The 21,273-nt window shown below is 39.0% G+C and overlaps 1 protein-coding gene across 4 annotated transcripts in view; it reads right to left on the bottom strand.

Moving 5' to 3' along the window:
• Window positions 1-1,410: 1,410 nt before the first annotated feature.
• Window positions 1,411-21,273, bottom strand: part of LOC140924635 (NLR family CARD domain-containing protein 4-like) — a 388,290-nt gene continuing 368,427 nt past the window's right edge. For all 4 annotated transcript variants that reach the window (XM_073374662.1, XM_073374661.1, XM_073374659.1 and 1 more), the window contains 4 exons: window positions 10,839-11,024; window positions 9,244-9,300; window positions 2,377-5,543; window positions 1,411-2,010 (listed from right to left, as the gene is read on the bottom strand). In XM_073374662.1, the coding sequence (XP_073230763.1) occupies window positions 1,786-2,010; window positions 2,377-5,543; window positions 9,244-9,300; window positions 10,839-11,024 (3,635 nt within the window). In that variant the 3' untranslated portion in view covers window positions 1,411-1,785. The remainder of the gene's footprint in view (window positions 2,011-2,376; window positions 5,544-9,243; window positions 9,301-10,838; window positions 11,025-21,273) is intronic.

Genomic DNA, 21,273 nt, shown 5'->3' with positions numbered 1-21,273 from the left:
AATTGAGTCTCGCTTAGGGTTCCCAGGACGCAAAGCCAATATATTTTCCATGCAGGTATCGTCTCGCGCAAGATGAGTTCATTCTCTCTTCCTTGGGGCTGTGCGCGAAAAAATTGTATCTCAAAAAAGGCAAAACACCACAATACTTTGTTGAAGTATCGTCTCCTTTAGGGATTTAATTCTAATTTTCCAACGAGCATCCCGTTCCCTATTATACGGGAGTCACCGCCAACCAACCCTGGCCGGTTAGTAATTAATGTTACAGTACGTTAGGCGATTCCCTATTTTAAGATTTCTTTTTCCGCAAAATCCACTTTGTTCAAAAACGACATCGCGATCAGCAATGGAAGGTGATGTCTCCTAAATGAAGCCCCATTGGTTCTTATATATTATTCAGGTTTCTTCAACCAAATGAACAACGTAAACTCTCCTCGGCTGAAAATTCGTTGACCTCATGCCCCACTGCTGAAAATTCTACTCTGCTCTCATTGGATGAAAAAAACCTGAACATCTGACACGCTGTGACCCAGGCTCACATGAGTGATGGACTCTTGAGTTTGATGGACTCCTGGTTTTACTCGTGATGGTTACGCATCGCATGCTGTGTTTACGCTAAGAGGTACAAAAATCTCTCGATCTACTCCAGCGTAATTTTAAGTATCCCTGTGTTTTGAGTAACTCCGTATACAAATCCCTCGTGATGCCGTTTTTTCTTTATTTCAAGTCAGTGTTACGGGTATCCCCTAGTACCCTACCGGGATACTAACATCCCTTGTTATTTGGGTTGTTGTTTCGAGGTGCTATCCTTCGCACCGTACCCTGGGTATCCCCTAGTACCCTACCGGGAAACTAACATCCCTTGTTATTTGGGTTGTTGCTTCCAAGTGCTATCGTTCGCAGCGTACCCTGGGTAGCAAGCGTGATCCGTACAAGCGACGTGCCCCCCCGATCATGCCTGCCACTCAAGCTACTCACATCATTTTGTATCTTGGACAGGAATTCCGGCAAATAAAATGGCTTCGTGTGATTGTTTACAGGGTCCCTTGTGTGATTATTTTGCACACAAAAAGACACTGCATGCACACGTAAAATGTTGCATCAGTATAAGAGGAAAGTTTTGACGGCTAGTGGTTTTTGTATACAGCTATTTCGAGAAAGGTTGTCGGAAAAATGTGCACGCGACAATTCCGAAAGGTAATATGGGATATGATCAATACACTGTTTCTGACAACTGTACCTGTCGAACCTACTTTTGTTGCTTTCCTTTAGCACTCGCAAACACATTTCCTCGGCCTGTCGTACCAATTCTTTCAAATTTCTTTGAAGAACAGTGAACTTAAAACCACCCACAATGCCTTTCGGGATTGTCGCGTGCACTTTTTCCGACAACCTTTCTCGAAATAGCTGTATGTGATCACCGGCAATCGCAATAGCCATTTCTTTTTAAAACACGGCTTTCATTCTAACTTTGTCTTGAAGATCTATTACTGAGCTGGTGGTCGACCATTGTGAAATAAAAACTACAATTCAATTCCACTATTTGTAAGGACATCGCAACGAACTGACACAACAACAACATTATAAAGAAGTCAAGTTGTAGAGCCAGTTTCAGTGGTTGTAAAACGACCAAGGTAGGATCAGTGTTTTCACCCACATCACCAGGGATTTGAGGGCACGGGTTCAAAATATACTTAAATCAAGAAAACAACCAAAATGCGAGACACTTAGTTTAGGGTGACATGAAAATACGGGGATATTGGGGGGCATCCGAAATGCGAAGATACTTTAATTAGGGGGATACCCAAAATGGGGGATACTAAAATTGGAGGGATATAAGTCATATCCAAGGGGATTTTTGAATACAGAGATACCTAAACGATTGCCACACAGTGGGTAGTAGTCATTGCCTGTCCAGTAAGGTACCGTTTTATCAAATGTGACTCCCTTTTCTTGTAGTTCTGCCTCTGTAAGTACGCAAAATGTAGGCTGCCATGTACCAATAGAGGTCGTCTATGATAAAGAAGACAAGCACCAATGGATTAAAAATAACGTAAAGTTAGTTAGTGAACATGGTAGCCATGACTGTTTTGCAAAAACAATGGTGTGTCTCTAATTGCCTACCAACCGTAGCGTGATTGAAAAAGTCATCACTTTAACGAAACGTACACGTGTAATCGTCCTTCTAGAAGGAACATTATGTAAACAGTTGTCACGACTGGACCACTATTCGACAAGTTTTCTTTTACAAAATTGTGTCTTTTTAGTATGGATAAGAATGGCGACACAGCTCCTTTGAAGAACGGTTCCTTTTCGTCTACCAGAAAGTTCCTGGGTATTACGAGCATTAATAACGCAAATTACAAAAGAGAAACTTACATGATAATCTGACTCCAAGTACATTTTCCATCTATTTGTCACCAAGGATATCCAGTGTGGGAAGGACCTCCAGGGGTCCCCCAAGAGGTTCCTTTGATTTGCTAATGTACACAGCTCAGTAGCTTCTTCCTTTGTCAGTTGAACTTTTCCAAGTCTGAGATCAGAAAGTTGACGACTACTTCTGAGACACTTGATTAGTTCAGTCACTCCACGGCCTAGCGGATTATTGCCAAGCGAAAGGAACTTCAGTTCTGGTACGTAGACGAGTACATGGGCTAAAGCTGTAACTTCCTTTTCACCCATCTGTGTATCACTCAGGTCCAGCTGTTCCAGATGAGGTACATTGTGAAGCTGTTTGGCCAACTCACTTATCCCGTGACCGAGTGGGTTGTTTGATAAGTCAAGTATACTCAGCTGAGTCACATTCTGTAAACTATGGGTTAAAACTGTGACTTCCTCTTCACCCATCTGTGTATCACTCAGGTCCAGCTTTTCCAGATGAGCTACATTGTGCAGCTGTTTTGCAAGCTCGCTTATCCCGTGACCGAGTGGGTTATTTAATAAGTCAAGCTCACTCAGCTGAGTCACATACTTTAAACCACAGGCTAAAGCTGTGACTTCCTCTTCACCCATCTGTGTAGCCCACAGGTTCAGCTTTGTCAGATGAGGCACACTGTACAGGTGTTTAGCAAGCTCAATTATCCCGTGATCGAGTGCGTTGTTTGATAAGTTAAGTACACTCAGCTGAGTCACATTCTGTAAACTATGGGCTAAAGCTGTGACTTCCTCTTCACCCATCTGTGTAGCCCTCAAGTCCAGCTTTTTCAGATGAGGCACACTGTACAGGTGTTTAGCAAGCTCAATTATCCCGTGACCAAGTGGGTTGTTTGACAAGTCAAGTTCACTCAGCTGAGTCACATACTTCAAACTATGGGCTAAAGCTGTGACTTCCTCTTCACCCATCTGTGTAGCACTCAGGTTCAGCTCTTTCAGATAAGGCACACTGTACAGGTGTTTAGCAAGCACACTTATCCCGTGACCGAGTGGGTTACCTGATAACCGCAGTAAGCGTAACTTATCGACATACGTTAAAGCAGTGGCAAGTAAGTGACATTCTTGATTCTCCATACCAGCTTGAAATACATCGAGCTTGGATAGTCGAGGCACATGGTGAAGATTATTCAGTAAACTGACAAGTTCACTTGTTGTTCCCCAAATTTCAATCTCTCTCAAATATGACAGAGAGTGTGACAGAGTCTGCTCAGATGTTTTCTCAGTTAACTGCAAAGAGCTGCAAACATCATGATTCTGTGACACGTGATCAGGCACTTGAAGAGAAGGCTTTGGTGCTGATATCAATGATGTAAGCAGTTCAATGAATTTCGGTCTGGTCGGTCTCATTAACACAAGGCGAGTTAAACAGAACACTAATCGATGTCCAACTTTCTTTATGACAAACTCTTTACGTTTTAGATCATTGTACCTACATGTATTTATGGATTTTACGTCACCACAAAATGTCACAACAACAGTGTCCAAATCGGACATGACAGAAAACATTTGATCAACCAGAACTTCTGACTCACGTGGAGACTCTGACGTAAAAAATACATAATCTGGCTTATGGAAATTTGTCGATCTCAGGCAATGTTCGCTGGAAAGTTTAGGCAGTTGTTTGTCCTCTATCACTACAAGGCCGTTGGTGCACTGCAGAAATGAAGGATAGACATTTTCCCTATCTGAAGCAGGGCAAGAAAGGAAAAGATCGAGACTAATACGATAAAACTCTCTTTGTTCTTTAGTGAGCTCCTCAATAGACGGATTTTCACCGAAGTTGTAATCAGTCAGACCTTCTTTTTCTCCTATCATCTTCACATGGCGAAAAATAGCAACGGTGGCTTCTGATGACAACTCCGAAACAAATTTGAAAACTTCAAACACCTCGTCGAACTGTTTTAAAAAGTCGAGTTTTGATAGGCAGTTGAAAGTTTCCTTCGCATTCTTCAAATCCCGAACAATAAATAAGGCGGAAAGAAACTCTTGAACCGATTTATGGAGAAAGAACGCCAGTTTCTCAGGACGAGGAGAGTTTGAAAGATTAGAAGTTTGTAGAAAGCCAAAATCGATAAACTTCTCAAGGAATAACCGAATGTCCTCAGGCACGTTGCTGAGCTTGAAATAAAGACAGTCATTTAAAAGTGCCTGCCAGGCAAGTTCCCCTAACTTTGCAAGATCTTCCTTGTATTCATCTATGCTTCTAAATGTACTATCTGAGGTTTTGGTGGTGACGTGATCAAGCAGCGTCTGACAAAAATTGCTATACAGTAGGGCGCGGGATGCTGATGGTCCTTGATAATCATTAACGTTCCAGCTTAGAACCAGCATTAACAGAAGAAGTGGTATTTCCGCTAAGGCCCCCAAGTTGTGTTCATACAAGAAACGCAAGAACTTGTCTACTTCTGCTTGGTCTCGAAGAAACTTAAGAGCAAATGTTTTAACTTGCCTCTGATCAAACCCATTAATTTCAAACTGAGCATGACTTCCTGGTCTTAACTCATCTTTTTTGAGCGATCGTGTTGTCACAAGAAGTGTGCAATCTCTCAACTGACTGCCTTTCCAAATCAGATGAAATGGCGATGATTTTTCGGCGCTGTATTCATCATAACCGTCTAAAATAAGTAGGACTTTCTGTTGGTTGTGAAGAATGTATTCATACAATTGGCTAAACACCACAGGGTCACCTGCGGACAACAGCTCCGCCTTTTGTAGCATGGCACAGAAGTCTGGCGTGTTGCAAACATCTCGGAGCTTGATTAAAAGTACAACAGCAAACTTCGTTAGGATTTCTTTATTACCTCGTGACCAGTCAACGGCGAGTTTCTTTGTTAATGTCGACTTTCCTATTCCTGGCCTCCCATACACTAAAATTCTGTTAGGAATTAGATGATGACCATGGCTTGCAAATAGCTCACTGTAATCTTCAAGCTCTTTTTGTGTTGTTCCAGAAAGTTTTCTGTCATCTCTTAGCAGTGTTAACTGTACATACACCTCATCAATGTCCATGGTATTATCTCGGTCCCAAGGGGTAATCATCAACTGGCTTGCGGTGCTGTTGTAAAATGAGCAAACCTGATTTTGACTCCACTCCAAAAAAGCAGTTGTAGCATCTGTTTATAAAGAAAAGTAAATCTCTTTAAACGTAAATCCTGTCTAACGCATTGAGCAGTAGGAAGTTAATTGTACAAGTTTTGTGGTAGAACTGATAACAAGGCTGCTGCCTAAGAAATTTTTTTGGGAGCCCTTCGGGCTCCTCAAATAAAAAGTTAGTAGCCTGAGCCACATTTCTAGGAGCCCAATTCAAAAACTCAGTAACTTTATTAACTGTGTCAAACTTCTAGCACACGACAACTGGTGCACCCGAGGTTCTTTATTTCATTGTATTTCAAGAACAGAACCCTGTATTTAAACCTAGTTTTAATTAGTTCACCAAAATGACCCTATCGATATTGTCTCTATCTTAAGTTGACAGTCTCGACCAGATCCTCAAAACTTGATGCACGCTTCTCGAAACTTAAGTCTCCCTTTTGACCCGTCACACAACGCTAAGAAGCGAGACAAAAACCGGAAGAATACTCGAGACTCGAACGAATCGAGTTTTGAAACGCGAAAACCGAGTCTCTAGTTTCGAGAAAACAGCACTTTTCAAATTCACCACTCGAAAGGATTTCGAGAAACGATTTATTTCTCGAGAAACATAATAACCATTCGCACGTACAGCGAACGCACCGACTAACAGCACTTGCGTGTACATTTACGCGAAGTTAAGTTTTCGTTTTTAGGCGATAAAAAGGACCACGAAAGGTTTTTTATCCTGAAGTTTGGAAAATTGACTCAGTATTTTTGTATCAAGTCTATCTTTTAAACTATCAAAACTGTTTTTATATTTGTGAAGGTTTGTATTTACGTGCGTCGCGAGCGATGACGTAAATTAAATACGATCTTGAATAGCCGCCGTGAATCATTTTAAAAAACTGAAATGTTTTGGCGAGCCTTTTAAAAGTTACAGCAAAAAATCGAAATGATAAAAGAAACCTCTGAGTTTACCGTTCGTGTTCGTAGCAAGATAGAAAATGCTACAAACTTGCAAAAGTAAAATTAGCACATCCTATATGTCACGTGTAATTTGAAACCTCTTGCTTTTTTATGGATCGCGTCTTTTTATCAGTTTTTACTTCATTCAATAGCGACATTACGTTTCTAACGCTGGGGGAAAAGTCATGATTTTAATATCGAAGGTTTTTCGAAGACTATTCAATTTATCCGACGCCATTTTCAGACGAGAAACTTCAACTGCACAGCAGCGGAAGTCACGGAAGCGAATTTTAAGACAAGTGCTAACAATTGGTTGTTTGTTTACCTTTGATCGGCGGAAATATTTTTTTGCCTACGGCCGAGGACCAAACGTTTTCCGTTTTCGTTTCAAAATGCAGAATGAGCAGGGAATTTTGTTGTTTGTTCACCGAAAGTTAGCCTGAGAATCATAAGTTTTAGGCGCCCTTTCAGGCTCCCTGTTTGAAATTTTGGTCGCCCGAGGGTAAATTGTAGGCGCCCCAGGCGCCCGTTAGGCAGCAGCCTTGTTATAATTTAGTTTTTCTATTACGGCCATTTACATCTAAGCGTGAGATAAAAATAGAGCCTGATCTCAGGTTAACACTGGAGCAAGATTCTTCCTGCGTTAAACTTATTACCAAGTCTTACACCACTGGTTTTTTAAACAACCTTCTGTTTCGAGGCTGACTTTTTGATCAATTTTTAAGATAAGTATAGATTTCAAAACTTTGATACTACAGTACTGACATCCCCTTCTTATTTAGTTTTAAAAAATCAAAATGTCCTGATTATTTTACTGTTAAACTCAGAAAACTGTGAATACCTGTAAAATTTCAGGAATGTTGATTTTGTACTGGCCAATCACAATAAAGTTCAGGACACGCAAGCAAACCTCAAAACTAATTAAGGCTGGTTTTTCCAGCGACGGAGTCGGAATCGTAAGCGGAGTCGAAGGCTGGTTTTCACTAGCGACGGAGTCGGAGTCGGAGTCGTACGCGGAGTCGTACGAGCGCTTATGACCTGGTGAAAATCAAAAATCGGAGTCGTAAGCGGAGTCATAAGCGCGACGGAATCGGAGTCAGAAGAATCAGAACGTTTCCATTTTCTTCCGACTCCGCTTACGACTCCGTCGCCTACGTTCCGCTTATGATCTAGTGAAAACTAGATTATCGGAGTCGGAAGCAGAAGCGGAAGGATAAGCCAATCAGAATGCACGTTCCCACGCTTTGTGATTGGTTTGGTTCTTCTGCTTCTGCTTCCGACTCCGACAATCTGGTTTTCACTAGATCATAAGCGGAACGTAAGCGACGGAGTCGTAAGCGGAATCGGAACGCTGTTTTCACCAGATCATAAGCTCGACGCTTCTGATTACGACTCCGACTCCGACTCCGACTCCGACTCCGTCGCTAGTGAAAACCAGCCTTAAGAGCGCTTATGACCTAGGGAAAATCAAAGATCGGAGTCATAAGCGGAGTCATAAGCTCGACGGAATCGGAGTCAGAAGAATCAGAACGTTTCCATTTCTTCCGACTCCGCTTACGACACAAAACAGTGAACACCAGAAATATTTTTGGAATGTTATTGTGTTGCGAGAAATAAGCCAATAAGGCGCGAGATAACTAAACCGCAAACAGCAACGGTAAAGGCTGGTTTTCACTAGCGACAGAGTCGGAGTCGTAATCAGAAGCGTAGAGCTTATGTTCTGGTGAAAACTGCGTTCCGATTCCGCTTACGCTCCGCTTATGATCTAGTGAAAACTAGATTGTCGGAGTCGGAAGCAGAAGCGGAAGGATAAACCAATCACAATGCACGTTCCCACGCTTTGTGATTGGTTTAGTTCTTCCGTTTCTGCTTCCGATTCCGACAATCTAGTTTTCACTAGATCATAAGCGGAGCGTAAGCGGAATCGGAACGCAGTTTTCACCAGAACATAAGCTCTACGCTTCTGATTACGACTCCGACTCTGTCGCTAGTGAAAACCAGCCTTTACCGTTGCTGTTTGCGGTTTAGTTATCTCGCGCCTTATTGGCTTATTTCTCGCAACACAATAACATTCCAAAAATATTTCTGGTGTTCACTGTTTTGTGAGTTTCACAGTAACTCGTTCATTGCCGTTACACACGGCTTTGGAAGCTGTGTTGTTGCTGTTGTTTTGTACTGTAAATCAGTCGCTCAGGTTAAGGGTGGGAAAACCTTACAAATTTAACAAATAAGCTAAGGAACAGAGTGCAAATAGTAGCTAATTAGACAAGAGAACTTAACAAAGGAGAGGGAAGAGGGTCTTTTTTCAATTAAATGGAACACATGTACTGTAAACGTTCGAATTAGCACCCGCCTTCAAATAAGTATCCCCCCCTCCAAGGACAAAATAATTTTGCCCAATTATTAGCTAATTATACACGACATCCTTGATACGAGAGTTCCAAAAACATAAACCATGACAAGAAAAAACAAACAAAAAAATTATAACCAAAAACAAGAGAAAAACAACACGAGGAAGGAAAAATGAACGGAAAATGTATCTTAAACTCGTAACATTTGGGATTGCTTACATGTACAATGTAGCATTAAACATTAAGGCCCCCGTCCATACAAATCTGGATATTTCTGAAGCCACACATTTTCCTCATCACAAGACGGCCTTCCCTCAACACTGGACCAGTGAATCCGCTCACTCATCTGCGTCCTATTCATGCAAAAAATTTGTGGTTTCAAAAAAGATACGGATTCGTGTGGACTGGAGCCATAAATTGGTACCTGAAGGACTTGGTAACTGTTCCTTTGATCTGCTGGCTGAGGTCTGCTCTGATATATCTTCAACAAAAAGAGATCTCTCACTTACATTCAAGAAATCTACTAGAAATAACTGCTACTAATAATCTCGCTAGAAGTGCATATCAAGGCTATAAGTTAGAGTGTGTTCGATTGCGAAATCCGGTTTTCTGATTTTGGAATCGAACGCGCGAAAACGGATTTCATCTCCGAGAAATTTGTCCTCAGGGTGAAAGGGTGAATCCGGATTTCATGGATTTCCTTTTTACCTCTCGATTGGGAAATCCGAAAAAGGATTTGCAAAACTATTCTCGTGAACAGCGGTCTTCTTTTTGTTAATTATGCATGCACATGCTAGACCGCGAATCCATTTCATGGATTTCCTTTTTACCTCTCCATTGGGAAATCCGAAAAAGGATTTGCAAAACTATTCTCGTGAACAGCGGTCTTCTTTTTGTTAATTATGCATGCACATGCTAGACCGCGGTTCTTAAGGGCAGTTTGTCAAATCCTTTTTCGGATTTCCCAATTGAACAGTAAAAAGGAAAATCAGAAATCTCAGTGTTGAAATCCGTTTTCGGATTTCGCGTTCGATTGCAAATCCGAAATCCGCATTTTAAAATCTAAATCCAGATTTCCCAATCGAATGCACCCTTAGAAAAAGAAATATAGCTATGTGGTCAGCTCAATATGACTGCTGAACAAAAAAGACCAGACTCATCAGAGAACACTTGGTGGCGGTTGTTAAATAGAGGATATTACATGACAGCGCGTGGATACAAATTTTATCTTCGAGTGTTCAACTCGATATCTCACGACGAGTGAGCACACCGAATGAGCGAGACATTGAGATGCTGTGATGCTCTTTTCCTATTGGCTGAGACTCAAGTAGCCATGACAACCATGACATCATCACATGTGAAGGATAAAAATTGTATCTTCACTGGATACCAAATTCTTGTCACTGGAAAAATCCTGGTATTTCATCAGTGTCTATATAATTAACCTAAAAAAGTTCTTCTAACCTATACCTCATTTCACAGCAAAATCCACAATTTTTTTTGTTCAGTTACTCTCACTTACATTCAACACTGAATCTACTAGAAATAACTGCTACTAATAACATCACTAAAAATGCATATCAAGACTAGTGTAGTTGTAACACTTAAAAAAAGAAATATAGCTATGTGGTCAGCTCAATATGACTGCTGGAAAAAAACAGACTCATCAGCTAAGAACACTTGGTGGCGGTTGTTAAACAATAGAACGTTCTTGTAATCTAATTACCCTGTTTCACACAACATCCTCAACTTTTTTTTGTTCAGTTTCATGACTGTACTTCAATCTCTTTTTGGTTTAAAATGACGAGAGATCTCTTCAATGCTCTTACAGTTTGTAGGTTCCTTTAAGAAACCGTAACAAATATTAATAACTACACCAAAAAGAAACAGAAAAAGATGTCATGTGTGGCACCTCCCCCATAATGCAGTGTTGAGTCACTATGGCATCAAGGAAGTACATTCTAACACACCACTAGTTCACTTAAAAAAAAGGGAAATAACAGTATGAGAAATATTTACCTTGGTAATGAGGCCATGAATGAAAAACACAGGGCTCACTCAAAATGTGTGCAACAAGAGATGCTGCCATCACACTAGCACAGGACAACCAACTCGCTGAAGGCAACTGGGAACCATCTGCATAATCAGCTATTCCTTTAACAATTAACCACTCAATTTGACAGTCAAATGCTGCTGTGAACACTCCTATAGAACAACAAAGAAAATGGCACTTGAGTTGAAGACACTCCTACAGCAATATACAGTAGTTTACATTATTTTGCACATCTAACTTTCCATAAAAAAGGAAAAAAAAAAGAAAAGCTAACTGGAGTTGGAAAATGGATGAAAAATGAGGAAGGTGTGAACTGTGGAAATATGTACAGCCCCCTTCCCATGCAGTTGTGTCAGTTTGGATGCGGTTACAGACAGCTTACACCTTCATTGCTCTGGTGGACATGCATACTTCAGGCAGGCATTTGGTCTTCTATTCATCTTCAGTGGTGAGTTGCTTTTCTTTAGTTTTTATTACAAGGGATTTTGGGGTTGGTGTTTAATGCCCTTGGGGAAACCAAGTCCTTTGACTCCCCTGTTTGCGCCATGCACCTTCCCCACACCCATCTATTGCCAACGGGTTAATGTGGCTAAATGTATGTAATTTAGGCAGCCGTCTCCATCACTAACTGTACATGGAGCGGTCTTGGGCTTTAGCATATTTTACAGCACCTTCCTTGAAGTGAATAATTTTGCTCAAGTTGCTATGTCAAATCAATCAATCAAACAATCAATCTTTTATTCATATTTGCCACTTAATTACTAATGTATTACATCATAACAATCTATTAGCAGGAGATCTTTGCAAGCTCAGCTGAGCTTTTCCAAGGAGGTCCCCTTTAATATACGCATTACAAACATATGTATTGAATATGGTGGCCTTTCATATTATTAAGCAGCAAGAGTATTACACTGTTTATGTGTTCCACTACATAGAGTCAGTATATTTCTGTTCAACAAAAGTCATTTCAATTTTCTTTTAAACAACTGCAATGACTTAATTTGCTTCAAACTATTTGGCAAACTGTTTCATATCATAGCACCTTTATATCTAACTGAGAATAGTATTAGTTCAGTTCATACTTAATGTATACTTGCTCGCAGACCTTGTATTATAGGAATGAATAGTATTATTCTCCAAAAAGTAATCTGAAAAAGATGGCCGCAATTGTCCTAGATAAGAGTTAAACTCTTATATTGCTAGTAAAAAAATCAAAGAAAGGAATATAGGCCTTGTTTCCTGTTTAAATTTTGAAAACACTGTAATCCTTACAATTTTCTTTTTAATTTTAATTATATACACCCTTGAGCCTTGTTGGAAAGGTACCGCTCCATCTGATATTACAGCAAGTCAAGTAAGGGTAAGCCAAGGCATAATAAATTGTTTGCAGTATTTTTAGCAGTACCGGTAAGTGATGCCAGCTTGTTCTAAGCATTGTTCCTGACAACTTTGCAATCTTGGAACTTACTTTCTTAACATGGTGTTTCTACAATAGATCTTGGTCAATATTCAACCCTAAGAAATTTGTACTATTTACCTGCTCAATATTCTGATTACCGGTCTTATAGCGGAGCGGAGCACCATGGGTAAGAAAATTTGGTAAACTATCCATCCGAGAAAATTTGGTTATGACGTAGAGTACGCCCACCCGTACACACACTTCATGTAAGCCGATGTCAAATGTCACAATAGATCTTGCACAACTTGACTAGCCTTTTAGTTATGTAAGCCATCCGTATGAGTGCGATTAGATTGACAGCTGTCAAAGTCAGACATCCGCTGACAATTATCACATGACCATCTCGCGGGCTCAGATGAAAGACCAGTCGTTTTGCCCATACATATAAGCTGATATAATATGTCACACTTACCAATTCAACATAAAAACGAAACTACGCCGGGCAAGGCTGGCAGTTGGCTGACAGTCGTTTAAAGTTATATTGGCAAGCCAAATTAAGGTCAATTGACAGCTGTCAAGATGGGACATGTGCAGACCACTATCAGAAAACTAATAACATGGGCTCAGGTTCGCTCAGGTACACGATCTGGCATTTTCCACTACATGCCGGACGGATATGTCTTACTCACAATCGTAGTCTGTTAATTCGAATATTCGCCATTCTAATGAACGTTAATTGACAGCTGTCAAACTAGAGTATACGATGACCATCATCACCTGAGTGTATCGCGGGCTCATTTGTCTGTCCATTGAGGTCACGTAGTGTTTTAAGTTTTGCGCTGATATTTTATTTGATCACGGGCTCAATTCGAAGTCCCATAGCGGAGAAAATCTATCCATCTTAGAAAATTCGGCCATCAAGTGACCGTACACTGACCACCCGACCTTCCGTCCGTCCGCACCACAGGTATACCAACGTTTAATCTCGCACTTTCTAGCTAGTTTGGGAGCCTACAACCTGATATTGTACATCCATGTTTTGATTAATTGACAGCTGTCAAAATAGTGTTTCTGCTGACCAGTATCGCCTGACTCTATCGCGGGCTCAGGTATCGACCCACTGAGTTCAAGTGTTTTTTAAGGTATCCGCTTACAAGTTGCTACTTTTCAATCATCGCAGGCTCAAGTTCAATTTTTTTAAAATGCATATGAAATAAGTCGAGTTCATGAACCGCACTTTTAAAATGTTGATTTCGAACTGACCTCGGGGGCGAAAATTCAACCGGCTTTTACATTTACATGCAGGGAAAGCAATCACTTTTGACTTTTCTCACTGTCACGCGTTGATCACGCTCTACGTCCAATTTTTATGTTCTGATTGGTCAAAATTTGACAGGTGAGTTCATGCGGAAAATTTATGCAGCGTCTGGAAATTGCTTACTGATAGCTGGAGCTTAGAGAGTTTTGTGTCATCTTGTGATGTTTTAAGCTGTCTTTTTCTACTTGGTGTACAAAATGAAATACAGCTGCTATCAAGATTGTTCCGTAATTCATGGCTGGTTTGTTTATTGCGCTTCTTGTTGACAAATGCACCGCTTGTCAAAGTCATTGGAAATCCGATTTCAGATGGCATCGTTTTCAAACTGAGCTTACTCACTTGCCCTTGCTTGAGGCGTAAGAGGGTTGAAAATTCTAGAACACTTGATGACCTTCAGAAGCAGCATCTCGACTGGTAAGCCTGAGAAATTGTTGTCTTTGATGTGTTTTTTTTTTCCGGTTTCCTGAAGTCGAGCGTATGGTTTATGCGGCTTTAAGTTTATCAGCTGAGTTTATACACGAGCAATGATCTAACCTATAATAGTATCAGGTTTAAAAAGCCTTTCGTCATTTTTTGACCGCAAATTCAAAGAAAATGTTCCGAAGATTATTTAGTTATGAGTTTGGCTGTAAACAGAAAGCTCTGAGCGATTTTCTTGCCTCCAGTTCATCTTGAAAAAGAGCCAACACCGGGAAGCCGGCTTAAAACATAAATAAGCTTATGCTTACCCGACTCATGATTTTCAGAGACACTTTACTCTCAATACTTCTCTTCGTGAATGAAAATTATTGTCTCTGTAAATGTTTCACCGAATTATATTTATTTTATTGATTGTTAGTAGTCTCTCTCGCAGTTTTTATCGCTGCACCGGTTGTATCCAGTGGAACATAAACATCGCATGCAGGAATACTCAAAACGCCGCGCGTAAATATCACTCGCTTTTAAAGATTACACATGGCAAAACCATACGCAGTTTAATAAATAAAGGGAAATAAAACCTAAACATAACAATTTATCTATCATGTTGAAGCGTAAATGGTAACTCTATTAATCGCACTGCAAATTTGGTGCCTGTCAAAAGTGAGACCCGTCCTGCTGGCTGAAAAGTGATTTTGTGAATATTTTTATCGTTTTCATTAAAAGCCCATAATTATTACCCTGCATATCACATAGGACCAGATTTTTCTAACCGAAAAGTCCCGGCATTATAGAATTCTCTCTCCCTTTTTCGCTTCCATCTTTCCCCTTTCCCCTAGAAACGCCTGATACTCAGGCTAAATTCATTGCTATAATTTGTTGTGCATCTGATCGTCGTGGATATTGAATGAGTGCAAATTGGAAAAACTTCAGAATTATAGGTTTAAATAGGGCAAAAAAGAACAAATTCTGTCCAAGGTCTGTATGATAAAAACAAGGGCCTCATAGTACTGTTTACCTGAGACGTGATGAGAAAGTGTATGTTTAAAAGGCTGTATGATAAAAACAAGGGCCTCATGGTACTGTTTACCTGAGACGTAATGAGAAAAAGTATGTTTAAAAGGCTGTATGATAAAAACAAGGGCCTCATAGTACTGTTTACCTGAGACGTGATGAGAAAAAGTATGTTTAAAAGGCTGGTTTATACGCCACCAGATTCGTCGCCAAGATTTACTAGTAAACTAAACTTGTCGAACACAAAAAATCCGGCCTGATTTTTTATTCTGGCCTCTCTTTTAGACAGAGGAATGCAACGTGTAAATTTGCTGCCACCAAGGACTATCGTGGCGCGTGTGTTTCTTAAAATTATATTTCGGGGTTGTCCAATTATCCATAGTCTAAACGGAGCAATGTTGGAGAGAGTGGTGAATGAGGCCTACTCTGGGACCTTAACTCGCCGCGAGATTGTGCGAGCTAATGCGAGTTTAGGCGAGTTAAGGCGAGATAAGGAAAAATTGAGCTCGACCATTAGTTGCGAGTTTGTGCGAGTTAAGGCGAGTTAAGGGAAAATGATCCATCTTATGTTGAGGTTATAAGGCTTAAAACTTATAAAATGCTTTAGTAACATACATATAAAGATGCCTTGGAATCTTTGTATGTCTTACATAATTATATATAGTAGGCTCCATGTTGTCCAATTACGAAAAAATTAAACCAAAAATTTCAGATGAGCTCCAAAGTTGAATGAAGCCAAATCTTGTTTAAATTTATTAACTGAAATATTTTCCTAATTGGACAAGCTTAAGTATGGATATGCTAGTGATATGGAGTCCTGTTCTTTATCAATTATATAGCATTTAGACTCCAAACTAGACCATTTGGTGGCTGTATCATAATAATAATCATTGTCATCATCATCATATATTATTTATTAAAGCTATATAATTATTTGGCAGAGTAATAAATTACCAGTAGTGAGGAAAAAAAATGAAAACAAAACAATCATGAATTGATAAAAAAAATGTAGCTGTAGTATAAGCACAGGTAGGATATTTAATTTAATTTTATTTATTTTTTTAAATCAATAACACTATGTTTTAATAGGCAGGTGAGCATAATAGGTATTACATGACATGTCATCAATTGTTATCACTAACTCCAGAATTGAAAAAAAAAAAAAGTTTTTGCAGTCTGTGTCAATGTTCTTCAAAGAACTAGTATAAAAATCCGGGGAAGCTGACGAATTACAACTCAGCTGAGGAAATTTTTATGCCACAATCAATTTTACTGAAATGAAATGAAATTTCTTTCTCCTTGAAAATTACGACTTATCTTTAAGTCTTCCATTTGATCCATTCTCTCCACGTCACTGATGGTTTCCCTTGGAGTCCAGCTCAATTGTTTGTTTTCACTGCCAGAAATGATTGCCTTTTCGTTTCCTCGGATAATCTATTCTAATTTCTTGCAAATGAAGGCTGATGCCTTTTCGCAAAGACAGCAGTTCCCATATTTTAGAAACTCCCTCCTTAAACTTGGACAATCGTGTGAGAGACACCTTGATTTCTACAAAAGAAAGGAAGATCAAGTTAACTTGATAGTAAACTCTTGATCATTCTTAGCCTAGCAAAACAGCAAAAAATAAATGACCATATTTTCTGTTTAGGCTTACTTATTTTTTACAAAATGTCAGAAAGTGTTCATAGTTGTGCAGAGGACTATACCTTATTTAACTTGATTAACAAGAAAACACTCTCTACTATCGGCTTTGTCTTCCAAACTCTTAAGAGTTGTCACTGATGAATCTTTCCTGACTTTCGTGCTTCGCATTTTTACAAAATGATCACCGGTTCAGGCGTTTTGTGCGTGTTTTTATGTCACGTACGCCACATTGAAGCTTCCAACCTAAAACTTGCCAGTGGACTGGGATCAACAAGGCTTTTATAGAGTTAACGTTGCAAGGGTAAAAGGCTTTAGCTTAGCTTACCTGCATGTGATACATTTTGAAACTTCTCGATTTAACATCAAAAGTTTTGCACGAGTTCTCCTCCTTTTCTTCAGAAGTTTTCCCGTCCATCTTGAAAATTACCCAGAAAGCATATCGAGGACAATAGGCTGAGCGAGAGGGCCCTGGGAAGACACGAGTTACCAGTATCTTCTGGGTAATTTCAAAGATGGCGAACGAAGTTGGCTATCAATGCAAAATATTGTACCTTTAGCAATCCTTTATTCAGTAAAGGGCTAAATGTAACAAGTCTTCTGAATCATGCCTGGGTTATGGTTGCCAGTCTGAATACAATGTAGGCCATACAGGATGTCACGTTGAACCACTGTACAGATCTTCTATTACGAGGTAAATATTTATAAGAATTATTTATAAGAAATGTGGACTGCAATCAGGATGTGGACTATTTAAAGGATTCTCGATTCTGGCTACATCCTAGCCTTTCATTGATGATTGTCAGCTGGAATCCTCATTAAGCTTCATCAGATTATAAGATGATACGTATGCTACTACTCTTCATATGTCATAAACAGCTTGCATGCATTATATTTGCAAAGTAATTAAACTTTCCATTACAAGTAAACTTTTTTTGTAAATCATAAGCCAGCTTAAAACTAAAAATTTGATATTCTGGTATTATGTTTTTGTATTTCACTCTAAATTCGAGATTTCTTATTTTAAGCTAAAAATTAGAAACAAATCATAGGAGAATATTTTTTTCTTCAATTGAGGAATTCAAAGAAATCTTGAATTTAGAGTGTTTCTTTGTCTTGCGTAGAAGTGTAAGACTAAAACTTAAACTATTTTATGAAAACTTTTTCGTGGATTCACTGTTAGTGCTTTTAGTTAATGTCACTTACTTTGTGGACCAAAACACAAACAGTGAATGTGGGATTTGTTAGACCCCGTGACCCCATGCCTCTGGAATTTCCGCCATGCTTAGCATTGAAGCCTTTTCATTAGGCAACGAGTTAGTGCATGTTCAGGCTGTTCCTGGTAGTTCCATTGACAGTCCAGTTGTGACTCCAAGGCATGACAATGTTAAGTAAGAAAAAACCTCATCGAATCTTTAGTGGTGAAATACCCTTACCACAGAGGCTATTGGAAATTCCAGAAGGATGGGATTGGTCAATTACATATTTTTTTCAAGGTAAAAACCCTGTTTTCCTTAAAAATCACTATCTGTTAAACTTTTGAAATTTGTGTTCTTTGGCATCTTCCCTTTATCGAGTAATTGCGAAATTACACTGAGAGTAGTATGAGATATTAAAATTGGTATCCACTTGGCAGTGGCGAGATTGGGCGAGTTTGTGCGAGATAATGCGAGTTTAGGCGAGTTAAGGCGAGATAAGGAAATTTGAACATAATCTCAAGTTGCGAGTTAGGGCGAGTTAAGGCGAGTTAAGGTCCCAGAGTAGGCCTTGAATGCCACATTATGATGCAACAGCTAATGCAAATACAATACACGAATAGGTAGGTCTATTTGTTTTCCAGGCCTAATCTACTGTGATCGCAGTGATCGAACATGATTGCTATTTTTGGGCGTACAAATAAGACTATTTAATAACTCGATGTAAAAGCTGTTTCACTCTTGGACTGTCAAATTATTTTTCTCTTAAATCACTTAGCCTTTGCCTCAAACGTCAAATGAATGTGCCCTGATCTGTGGATTACAAGTTTATTGTTTGATTTACATTTGAATTTATTAACGGGAGCTTCGCTTTTAGCCCTGGCTAAATCTATATATTATGTGTTGTTAATATTATTGTCAGCTTTTTGTCCTTTGTGTTTTCTTCACATTTAATGACAACTTGTTGGCAGCAAGCCAATTTGCAACTTTACAAAGCTCTCGATTAGCATTGTCACATAGTATCTTAATTTATTTTTTTTCAAGCTTGTGAGCGGGCGGAATCCTCCAAATCCTGCAATCTGGTTAGTTCTGAGAGCAGGCGGTATTTTACGATCTCGCCTGCTAATCCAGGCAGAATCTTTGGCAGCTTCATTCACAAGTTTGTTTGTTGTTTGTGAATGAGCAAAACCGTGATGTTCAAACCAGTTTTCTTTTAAAACTTGCACTATTATTGGCATTAGTAAGAGAAAAGGGAATTTTATTATTCAGACAAAAAATCTGAAGGGAGAATCAAGCAAGTCAGCCAGGAAAACCACTAAAGTAAAGCAAAACAGGTGGTTCCTGATGTTGCTTCACTAGCTTAATAACCGCCCTGTAGGTACTGCAATCTTGCTTTTGTGCACTCTTTATTCAACATTTTTGCTCTGTTTGTAGTTTTGTTTTCTATTTTTGCTGTCTGAATCTAGATTCTGCCGTTTTTCATTGAATTTTGCCTCGCTAGCTAGTTTTCTATTTATCAGAAAATGTTGTTGTCAATGATTACCGATTTAGCTTTCAATCTTAAATACACGGTACAATACGAATCACTTTTCCAGCAGTCGGTTATTGCTGCTTTCATTTCAAATTCTTCAATACTTATTACTCACATTGCCTTCTTTTATTCAAATTCATTTCAAAACTTTAGGATTGGTATGTATTAATAGCTCTTTTTATAAAGCTTTTGTGCAGTTTTCATCCCGCTCGATTGAACTAATCTTTATGAAGTAATTCAGCCAAAGAAAATCTTTGCTGTATATTTTTTCCGGGGCTTTTAATATTAAACTCGTCAGTCTTTTTAACCTTGTTTGACTCTCAGATTGTGAATTGTCTACCGCCGAGTCACAAAAACCTTTCACTATTCCAAAAGATCGAGAGCTTGTCATAATATAAATTAGCGAGCTAAAAATCATGTTGTAATGTTTTGTTTTGGTTTGTAATCGATTGCGTGCTTCATCAACAGAGACGTGTCCTACTTCAACACGCATAGGTTGGAGGATGAAGTAAAATTTTCTTAAAAGTTTTAAATCTCAGAAGGAAAAAATAAAAGTGTTATTCACTGGCCCATCTCGGTCCGTACTGGGAGAAACTATGCCCTTGGTCTGAGTATCGCCCTTGGCCGTACTCAGACCTCGGGCACAGTTTCTACCAATATGGACCGACCTGGGCCGGTGAATAACATAATTATATATCTTTGTCAGTGATGAATAAATTAATACCATCTGCAAACAGCAAAAATGATAACAAACTTAAACTTTCCGAAATGTCATTTACATACACTAAAAACAACGAGGGGCTTAGGAAAGACCCTTGGGAAACCCCACAAGTAACGATGGAATTTGTTGACTCAACGGATCTATAAGTTAAGAAGTTACGAAACCATTCTAACACAATCCCCCTGAATCCATAGTACTCAAGTTTATCTAACAGAATATAATGATTCACAGTATCATATGTTGCTTTTGCACGCAGTAACTTAACCTGTTTTTTGCTCCCAGCCCTCCCTTCCCTTTAGATGTTTTTTTTGGTAAGTATCTGCGCATTTCTCCTTTGAAGGTCTCAGTGACAGTGCCAGGAAGGTGCTGCTTATATATGTAGGGTTGTCATGGTTACCTTCCACGTTCGCTTGTGGCTCCCTTCAGTTTTTCAGTTTCACCAGGCACCTTCCCCACACCTATCATTTGTCAATTTATTTATTTATTATCATTTTTGCCATCAAAAACAAACATATACGTATTAAGTTTAAAAGAAGATGGGGCAAGGGGGCTCAAGGAAGCCAATAAGGCTTGTGAATAGGACCCCCTTTAAAATTATGTTATATAATAAATAAATAAAATACTGACATCGGCAAAACAATTTAACTATATAAGTATGCACAATTTTTTTAAGAACATAGATAAAAAGTGATAAGGCGTGTAAGTGCAAAAAACGAAAAAGGAAAGGTGAGAAAAAACATAATGCAAGAATAAATGAGAAAAAAAGAGAAAAAGTACACACAAGCATTAAGAGAACTAAAGTATACTTATATCAAGAAAAAATGACTTAAGTTTAGAATTAAACAAGGCAATACTACAGGCAGTTTGAATTTCAGAAGTAAGGGAATGAAATATTTTGGGCCCTTAAAAACAAAGTGAAAATTTTCTTACATTTGTCCTGTAGTAGGAGAAACGGATGGAATTCTTACTTCTAAATGAATGTACGTCACAGTTAAGCAAAAACATGTCACTGAAACTGTTAGGAAGAAGGTGCTTTTTATTAAGGTATATAACTTTACTTATTTGGAGTTTGATAATATCTTCAAATTTTAGAATTCGTAAGCTTACAAAAATAGGATTGGCATGTGCATCAAAAGGACCCCTGGAAACTATTCTGATAACCCA

This window comes from Porites lutea, chromosome 14, assembly GCF_958299795.1.
Source record: "Porites lutea chromosome 14, jaPorLute2.1, whole genome shotgun sequence".
Classification (NCBI taxonomy): Eukaryota; Metazoa; Cnidaria; class Anthozoa; order Scleractinia; family Poritidae; genus Porites; species Porites lutea.
The sequence above is the reverse complement of the archived record's forward strand: the minus strand, read 5'-3'. Positions and strand labels throughout refer to the sequence as shown.